Source organism: Silurus meridionalis, chromosome 15, assembly GCF_014805685.1.
Source record: "Silurus meridionalis isolate SWU-2019-XX chromosome 15, ASM1480568v1, whole genome shotgun sequence".
NCBI lineage: Eukaryota > Metazoa > Chordata > Actinopteri > Siluriformes > Siluridae > Silurus > Silurus meridionalis.
The window spans coordinates 13,994,885-14,005,101 of record NC_060898.1 but is presented as its reverse complement, the minus strand read 5'-3'; the positions used below and the strand labels follow the sequence as shown (position 1 = coordinate 14,005,101).

General features: G+C 35.1%; 1 protein-coding gene across 3 annotated transcripts; it reads left to right on the top strand.

Annotated features, from left to right (window-relative positions):
- Window positions 1-515: 515 nt before the first annotated feature.
- Window positions 516-9,400, top strand: klf4 (Kruppel-like factor 4). 3 transcript variants are annotated; one of them, XM_046868164.1, is made up of 6 exons: window positions 516-854; window positions 1,038-1,121; window positions 4,936-5,499; window positions 6,571-6,661; window positions 7,551-7,706; window positions 7,809-9,400. In XM_046868164.1, the coding sequence occupies exons 2-6, from the start codon at window positions 1,059-1,061 to the stop codon at window positions 7,982-7,984; spliced, it is 1,050 nt and encodes a 349-aa protein (XP_046724120.1). In that variant the 5' UTR covers window positions 516-854; window positions 1,038-1,058; the 3' UTR covers window positions 7,985-9,400. The 3 variants fall into 3 exon arrangements, with proteins under 3 accessions (XP_046724120.1, XP_046724121.1, XP_046724119.1); XM_046868165.1 differs by having other exon boundaries at window positions 1,034-1,121; window positions 6,604-6,661; XM_046868163.1 differs by having other exon boundaries at window positions 1,034-1,121.
- Window positions 9,401-10,217: the final 817 nt, after the last annotated feature.

Below are 10,217 nucleotides of genomic sequence, written 5' to 3'. Positions count from 1 at the left end.
TGGACATATTTGTTTTTCTAGTTATGTCTAATTAAACAGGGCAGGAATAAAATCAGTGCTGTTATTCTACCCAGGAGAAGTCTCTGCGTACTGGAACTGTAGGGGTACCAATAATTTTGCATATGAACAAAACAAACAAAAAAGAAAAATATTAAAATATATAGATAGAGAACTGTGCAGGATAACTAAGACTGAAGGTGAAGGGTGCCAACATTTATGGATGTAAATGTAAAACAGGTAAATAAATAAACCATTATTTTAGATATAAATGAAACAGAAAACATTTCACAGCGGCTTGTTGCTATCATACGTACACGCGCGCGCGCACACGGCGCACAACAGGCGCGCGCTGCCTCCTTCATTGGCCTAATGCCCGGGCTTCTCCCTTTTGACGTCACGCTCACGCTCGCACGCGCGCGCTCGGTGTGTTGTTTTCTATTTTTTTTTTTTTCTCGCTCCCGTTGCCGCGCGACGAGGGGCGTGTCCGGGCTTTAAGAGGCGGAAGAAAAGCCGGAGAGCCTCAGAGCTGAATAAAGAGAGCCAGAGAGAGCGCGAGCGTGCGGAGGAGTGTAATAACAGCGCACCGGTACAGACAGGGACCCGTTAATCCCCCTGTATACACACACACACAAACACACACACACACACTTTATACACACTCACGCGTACGCGCGCACACGCACGCTCGCACGCAGGCAGGCGCGCGCGCTCGGGGGATGATTTGGACTGGAGCTTAAACGCGTTTTGGGAACTGAAGTGAAGTGAAGTCCGTGTGTGGATTTTTACAAAAGCAGGAATTATCTTTTGGAATTTCTTTATAGCGTGTGAACACCTGAACTTTTTCTATTAATGAGGTTCGTAACCAAATTATTCACGGAGCTGTTTCACTTCCCTCACTTTGGACACAGAGAAAGGGAGAGAGACTTAGAGTTTTTTTTTTGTATAAATTATTATTTTTAAGGATGTAAACACCGGGGTGGTTTTTTTTTCTCTCTTTTTTTTGGTTTCCTTTTTAATCTCCTGTGTGTTGTAGGCAGCCTCCGGCAGATGTGGACGTTATGGCGCTGAGGCGCGCGCTCCTGCCCTCCATCTCCACCTTCACCACCGGAGCTGCTGAGCCGGTCAGTAAACTTCAGTCATACACTGAAATTCATTGCATGTGTTTCCTTCCGGTTTTTTCAAGTTATTATATATTATACTAACTGTCTTTTAACCAAATAATAATATGTGTTTTATATTATAATCATTACACTCTCAGACAAACGGGCGTCTTTCCATGTAGCCGTGACGAGTGAAAGCCTCTTTTTTTCCTTAACATTTATAATTCACCTGGAGATTTGTATATAGTAAACTCTAAAGAGATTTAAAGTATATAACTTCCAATAACTTTCAAAATAAAGTTTCAACTTCCAATAACTTTCAAAAATACACTTCAAGCATTAAGAGTTTCACACTACAGGTGCTAATGATGTACGTGTTGATGTTTCCATCCCAGTGATATGAAAAAGTCCATGTTTAACTGAGAGTGTAATCATTAATAATATCATTTATAATAATTTCTTATTTATTATAAAGTTTACAGTAATAAGCAGTGGTGTAGGATGGTCTTTGGCTAGTTACTCAGCTTTCTTAAAAGGTTTGCTTTCTGAGCACTTTCTGATAGGGAACTCCTCTGACGTAACGTTCGTGAGGGTTCCCCAGAGGGACAAACAGGGGGAACCCTTCATTAGTCACAGATTTAAACTTTTGTTGTAAAAGCATAATGTTTATGCAATTTATGGATAAAAGGAGCATATTAGTTTATTGTTATAAGAGAACTAAAGAGTGTGTGAGTAAATATTGGCGCCCACCATTCAACATCCTCTTAAAATCTAATACTCTACAGTCTTTCAAATCAGACGGCTTAATTGAATTGTGTGGGGAAAAGTTTAGAGACAGAGTTTTGGACAGAATGAGAGCAGAAATAAGGTATTAATTATAATATATATTATGATGATAAGGTGGAATTATGGCAGAGGCAGGGTGGAGTCAGGGTGGTATTGGGGGTTTTCGCATTTCATGTGTGCAAAATGGAATAATTATTACGTTCATTCAATCTTCCAAGAGTTTCTCATGAGATCAGCTGAGCATGATGTACTAATCCTGTGACTTATCACCCACAACCCCATTAATCACAGTATTCATATTGGTTGCTGAGGATGTCTACATTTTATTTGGCATATATCATTAATTATTTTAAAGAGACCTGAATAAAAAAACGCATTGATTCTAACATGAAGAATGGTGTTAAAAGAAAACCTGTACCTTGATACACATGAAATCAGTTTATGTTGAATATTTCTGATATGTTTAGCGAGTCTGGCACTAATGTCTTGGTTGTAGGGGGTTTTCCTCACTAATCATTAGACGATTAACTTGTACAATTTCATTGGCATTTAATAGAAATGTTCAGTATTCCAACATTAAGGTTAAAGCTGAAAGTATATGTGCAAGAACCTCTTTTCTCTCTTGCCATTTTCCATTGATGTTTAACATCATATTACTGAGAAATCTGGTGTTAAGACACCAAATGGTGAATTAAATTGCCAAAATTCAATGCAGCTACAGGGCACTTTTGAGTTACAGCAGAGACTCAGTTTGAATGGTTAGTGACCTTTAAGTGGATGATCACGATTGTGTTATTGGCGATATTAGCATGGAAGTTGACATTTTCGAGCTGCAGCTACACGTGAAAGGACTAAAGAACCATTACATAAATTTCCTCATTTAGGTAGAAGTGACCGCTAGATCTGAAAAGCACCACAATCAGCAGGTAGTCCAAAAGCATCGTGGCTAATGCAAGAACCATTATCTTTGGTGAAAATTGAGCGACATACTCACTGCAAAATCATGTTTGCCCTCCGTTGAAGATGACACGTTGATTATGAAGATTAACATGAACATCATTCATTAAAGTAGATCAAAGCACATCGTATAAACACATCTTAAATCCCACCAGGTGATTGTTGCTCAGGACGAATATATTGCTATAATATTAATATTACTTTATTAATTGATTATTACTTATTATTAATTGATTATAAACACATACAAACCAACTACTGATTAATGTTCATAAATATTATCTTTTATGGACATTATTATTATTATTATTATTATTATTATTATTATTATTATTATTATTATTATTCAATTTGTTAACAACTGATAAATTCATCTTTGACAAATTATGTGCTACAGTTGTAAAATGGTCAACATATATCAGTTGTTATTTTGGATCTAATTATCTCCATGATTAGAAACATATTAGGAGTCATCTGTTGTGTTACTGCTGTGGAATGATGTTGAATAGTTAATGAGTTTATATAAACCATAATGATTTGATAATATACTAAATTATAACTGGAACATCGATACTGTTAGAGCAAGTATCGTTCTCTCACCAGCTTTTGTTCTCTCGTTTGAAATTAATAATGCCGCTTGTCAATTTATCAAGCAAAAATGTAAACGTATCAGTCCTTAAGACTTGTCTTTGTCAGAAAAACTTAAATGAACAGCTTTATCTCTGAATGTTACAAAGCACTGACACTGGAGACTACTTTCATCATTGATTACACATGTTTTTTATCAGTCTATCTGGAGCATCCACCCTACAAGCCCCTGCGTAAGAGCTGTTACTATAGAAATGATAATGTATCATAAACATGTGATTTGCAGCTGCACTACTGCTAGAGAAATTAACTCAACACTTTCTGTGTTTGTGTGTGTGTGTTATGTGTAATAATATTTTTATTAAAACTTTTATTTTAACAGTCTTCATCAGATGAGCACCACATAATTCCATAAACAGCACAGGGCATTGTGATCAAATATGAAAGTAAAATAAGAAGAGAACTGAAGCTGACAGAAAGGCTTGCTTTATTTGCATGAGTGGATAAGAAAAATTTCAAACTTCTGATTAACATTATAATGTTTGCACAGCTATTCTTGCTCATTACAATTGATACCAGTTGAATATTAATTTAATAATTAATTATTTAATCCACTCATACATATGATGAAGTGAAATGTCTGAGGTTAAATCTACTGCAAGTTAGTTTCAGTAAATGATTAGTTATTACTTTTCTGTCTTCTTTGACTGAATTGATTTTTTTTTTTATAATAAACTCTGTTTACATGCAGTCTTACTCTCTTACCTGTCTCTGTATATTTGAGTCTGCCCCCAACAAACATTCACAGATACACAGATCAGTTTAATTCAATTCAGTTCAGTGAGCTTTATTGCCATTACTGCTTAAGTATTGCCTGAACACTGAAATTATATTTTATACAAATTATATCTTTTTCAATAACTATTGCTCCGTCACAGAGTAACGCTGTACATTTTAGAGTAAACGCTTATCTCACTGCTTTATTACATTTTTACAAAAGGTTTTACTTAGTTTACTGATGTCTTATAACATATAACTATATACTTATATAGTGCAATAATACCTGAATAAATTGTAGTTGCACTGTAGGAAATAAAATCAATTACACTGTAGAGCTGTGTGCAACACTCTGAAATCAGCTAAAGTGCTAAATAAAGTTAAAAAGGCATTTCTCTCTGTGTGTGACTAAGCGATATTACCCAAACACACACATGCACAGACACACACACACATGCACAGACACAAAAATGGAGGAATTTGCAAGTCAAACGCAGACAGTTAATTAAAACCTAAGCTTTTCATCTTTCAGAGATAGGTTTAAACGTTTGAGGAGCATCTCAACAAGCTGAGATCAACATTTGATATAAAAAATTTGTTTTATTTTTTTAAAATATATATATTTTTAAATTGTTCAACTTCAGCATGTGTAGCAGTTCAATATTGTACTTATTTATTTATTTCTCTCTTTTTCTGTGTGTGTTTGCATGTGTGTGTTTGGACTAAGAGATGGAAGGAGGAAATGTCTCATTCGAAGCACTTTGACAACATCATGACTAAAAAAGAGCCAGAGGAATTTGAGCTGCTCGACTACGACTTCATTCTTTCTAATAGCATCATGCAACAACAACAACAGCAGCAGCAGCAACAGCAGCAGCAACAGCAGCAGCAACAGCAGCAGAATCGTCCACCTCCACCTGAAATGACATCATTATCCTATCCATCTTATCACATGTCGTATGTGTCGGACATCAGTGACGTTTCCCCTAGTGGAGGTTTTGTCGCTGAGCTCATGAGACCTGAACTGGACCCTGCCTACCTTCAGCCACTTAGTGACAACGTCAGCACTGCCGCAAATGCCAATACTAATATTAACATTAACCTGCATGGGAAATTCGTGGTTAAAACTACGAATGTTCCAAACAACATGTTGGCTTACAACGAGAGTGAGAACACGACTGCGTCGGAACCGTCGCCGGCCTTGTTTATGTGCCGCAGAATTAAACAGGAGTACCAGGCCTCCACATCGTCCTCCTCTCTTTCACCAGACGAGCATCACACAAATGCGCAGGTAAACGCCCGACTCTAAGCTCACACTCCCTTGTTTTTAGCACCCTCACCCCAAAATCAATTCTACTCACGCAAACAAACGCAAAAAAAAAACAAAGACATAGCATTAAACACAAAGTTAGAACTGAAAATAAGACTAAATATCATTCATGCAATTCAACTCAACATTTATTCACTATTTTTCTCATTATATCTTTTTCGTTCTGTTCCGTGGTTTCACAGTAGCTAGACTTCTATGTGGAATCATGATCTGTTTACACTGCTGACATACCCAAGCTTAGTTATAATAATAAAAAAAATAATTCACTCTTACACGTTAATCAGAACAGAGTAAACAGATTGATGCCAATGCGAATCGGATTACTGTCAGATGGAATGAGACGGGGAATAATAGCTGATTACTTTCACTAGCAGAATTTGCACCAGTGTCAGAATCACCCCTATTGTGTGTTTGTACTATTTCAAAAAATTGTCCGTTTGGATTGGCATGAAACTCATCTTTTGTGCTCGACAGTTCCAAGTGTGAAAGTTGTTTCCAAACAATGTTAATGTTTCAAAAACCAGAGCTTCCTTTTTCCTGAATCTCAGACAAATATGAAATGCCGCACAACCTTTACTACACTCATCAACTCTTCTTCATTCTCTCTGCAATCCGATTACGTTTCACAGACTTTATACAGAGTCATGTTTGGGATCTGTACACACTCATACAGTTCATTCAGAATCTCATAGATTGGTGAAAATCTCTGCACGCAAATAGAACTAGTGTGACGCTTTGCTTCTCTCAGATTGGTCAGGAGTGTGATTAACACATCTTATTATCATTTTAATGTATGTATGTTTTTTATCCTTAAGTGCATTCCTATTAGAGGAGATTTAAAACACTCTAGCTGTTTCTTAATAATCTACTGATATTACACAGAATTCTATACAACCTATGAAAGCTAATTTTAGAGCTATTTATAAAATGATCACCTGCATAATTTAACATCATTAATAATTCCTGTGTAAAACTATGGAAGGATATGACTCTCTCTCTATCTCTTTTTCTCTTTCACACACATTCTATCAGGTGTTGGCTCATCCTACGATCTCTGTTCCGCAGGGATTCCATCCACCTCACAGTTATTCCCAGTTCCCCGCAGCACCAGTGCAGTACTCGGGTCAGTCACATCACCTTCTCACACCAGCTGTATCACTTATAGGCTTTAATTCAGTTTGCTTTGCTTCTTATTATTATAACAAATTAGTTTAAAAAAACACACATTGGTTATCAGTATCCAAGCCGGGTAGACAAGAATGCAAAATTGGCCGAGCACTCTGGGTGGGAGGAATAACATACTGTCTAGCCAACCATTAGCATCTGTGAGGTCATGTATAAGGAAAAGAGTATTTAGCTTTTTCCTCAAGTCTTGAAAGACACACGTGTTAGATTTTACTTTTCCTAGACGGTAGCTGCCGGATGATAAGGAAGAGCTGACTCAAGGGAGAAAATTATTAGTTGTCCAAAATGGTGAGAAAATGGAGAGGATAAAACAATATATATATTTACATTACAGATCCAAAACTGGATGTTTTCCTTGAGGGTTCTTTTGTTTAAAAATAATAAATAATCCCTGTAGAGAGAGCACGTCCTTATATATATATATATATATATATATATATATATATATATATATATATATATATATATATATATTTATTTACATTTTTTATATATTTAAATTTTTGTAGTGTTTCTAGAGTAGTAGTGTTTTTGCTATAGTAAGAGAATTTATGTTTCTATATCTGTGATAAATCAGATTTCTATAATTTCAGCATTAAGCATATACATTAATAAATTAAGAATATGTTCTTTTTTATATTATGCACTAGTTTTATTTCACAGGGTTTTCAGAGATAATGTATTTTGCTCATTTCTTTGTTTTTTTTATTGTTGGTTTGTTGATTGATGGTTTAGATTTAATAAGATTGAATAGCAACTGATCAGTTTGTCTGAGTGTCTGGGGTCAATTATCGTTTTAAAATTTTTTCCTCTCTCTTGTCTAACAGAAATGATCCCTACTGCAGCAGAGGAGCCGAAACCCAAACGTGGGCGACGCTCTTGGCCAAGGAAGAGGATGGCCACACACACGTGTGATTATGCCGGCTGTGGAAAAACCTATACGAAGAGCTCACACCTGAAAGCACATCACAGAACACACACAGGTAAGAGACATCATCATCGTTATCATTATTGCTACCTAATATCATTATTATTGCTTTTAGTTTGTGTAATTCTGTTATAACCTGCTTTGTGTGTGTGTTTAGGAGAGAAGCCATATCACTGTGATTGGGAAGGCTGCGGATGGAAATTTGCCCGTTCTGATGAACTCACGCGTCATTACCGTAAACACACGGGTCACCGGCCGTTTCAGTGTCAGAAGTGTGACCGTGCGTTTTCCCGCTCTGACCATCTGGCACTGCACATGAAACGCCATCTATAACCTTTAACCCTTGAATCCTAAATCATGTGCGGATATAAACACGACACACAGGACGGCCATCAAAACTCCACGAGTTGCCTTTTTAAAGAAAAAGACAACGAAAGAAAGAGACCCGAGACACGCTGTGATGTTCACGGCAAAACAAAGTACACTATTATCTCTTTATTTCTACTTTATATAAGAACGCTGACGGCTCATGAACTGGACCGGTGACAATTCAGCAAACTGTACTGAGGATTTTTATTTATTAGACTTTGTACATCATTATTATTGTCATTTCACGTCTTCACTACAAAGCTGTTTACAGAAGAGCTTGACTTTTCACATCCCATAATGCTACATGATCAACATTGAGATGCATCAGGTTTGCATAACACTAACGTAAATGTGATATTCCATCCCTCTGTCCCGAGTCTGATCGAGGAAGGTGGAGAACCCCATCATCTACATTCTATACTGCAGTTTTAAGAACCATGTAGATCAAAACAAACATTTCTCTGCTTTACTATTCTCCGGGTTAGTTTATTACATAGTACAAATTATTCTCCACCGAATAGGGGTGAATGTGGTTTCGTTGTATTTCGAACACAGACCAGGAGCCTGAAATGTACAGGATAAATAAATAAAATGTATTTGGGGATCTTGTCTTCCAGCACATCAGTGACATAGAAACCACTGAGCTGTAAAATCATAAGGATCAATAAGCAACATTGTAAGTATGAGGTGCCAAAAACAGAACAAGAAAACAAATCGCTCTGGAAACCTATATAAATATAAAACTGTAATTATTTCACAATGTCACTGTAATTTCTACAAATATTTTTGTATAGAATTATATTTATGTGAATACATTTCTGAGAGCAACACAAGAAAACCTAACTGGAAATATATATATAATAAAAATATATTATTTTTTTCTTCTGTAGAACTGGAAATATTTACATTTTTAAATATTCAGTGGTGTTTTTTTTTTTTTTTTTTTTTTTTACCAGATAAATGCAAGAAAGTGAAACCAAACTGGAGCTTGGGTTGCCATACTTAATGAACAAGTAGGGAAGATTTATGTGTATAAAATATCAGGGATATTATGGGATTATAATATTCAAAAGTCATACCTTTAAACTAGATGACACACATGCACACACTGTATAGCGATATTACTGGTTATTTCTGGTACTGGTTACTTTTTTTGCCTGTTGTGTCTCTGCACTGGTGCAATAAACATTTTGATAAAAAAAAAGCAAACAAACAAAAAAAATCTGAATAAACACTCTGGATATTTTTATAACTCTTGAACAGAGGATTTCCTGTTTATATTAAATAAATGTAATATAATCCTGCATTTTGTAAAACTTGTAAATAAGTATTTTTTTGTATTTTAACTGTATAAATAAAATATCAAACATTCCAAAAGAACATTAATATCAGTCAGCTATCATTCATTCTTTATCCATGTTTACTTTTACTAAATGATACATTTAGTGTTTTAATCCAGTCCAAAAAAATGTCTGATTATTGAGTCATGCATGTTCTTTTTTATAATTTAATATTTTTTTAATAAGATTTTATTTTATTTTATTTTTCAGATTAAAGCTAAAAACATTTAAGTGTGTTTAATTTATATCTAATAGATTCAAATTTTTTTGCCATTTACTTTATTTACTTGTCATATTTTCACTCCTGAATATATAAGGTATATTGAGTACATTGGCATTATATATGTATGTATATATATATATATATATATATTTATTATTATTATTATTATTATTCAGATCCAAAAATAGTCTCATGTCAAATTCATAATAATCAGAAGTCTTCTCCACAGTATTATTGCTGTTCCTGTTTAGTGGATTACTTTAAAGCACTGATCAAACTATAATCATCATCTTTGTCAATATGAAAAAAGGCCAAATAAAATATATATAATTATAAAAACATTAACTGCTTTTTCTTCTTTCTTGTTAGGCCGCCACAGCGGATCATCAGTCTCCATACCCCCTGTCCTCTACATCTGCCTCTTTCAAACCAACAACCTGCATGTCTTCCCTCACCACATCCATAAACCTCCTCCTTGTTCTTTCTCTTTTCCTCCTTCCTGGTGGTTCCATCCTCAGCATTCTCCTACTGTTATAAAAAAAAAACATTAACTAATTTCCTAAAGATTATACTACTATTACTTCTAATAATTATAATAATAAAATAACAATAATATTGTTGTTGTCGTCGTTAG

Excerpts from the sequence above, each read along its gene's own strand:
- klf4 (XM_046868163.1), top strand. Across the intron at positions 5,500-6,570 it reads AGCATCACACAAATGCGCAG|GTGTTGGCTCATCCTACGAT; the intron begins GTAAACGCCCGA and ends ACATTCTATCAG. Across the intron at positions 7,707-7,808 it reads ACATCACAGAACACACACAG|GAGAGAAGCCATATCACTGT; the intron begins GTAAGAGACATC and ends GTGTGTGTTTAG.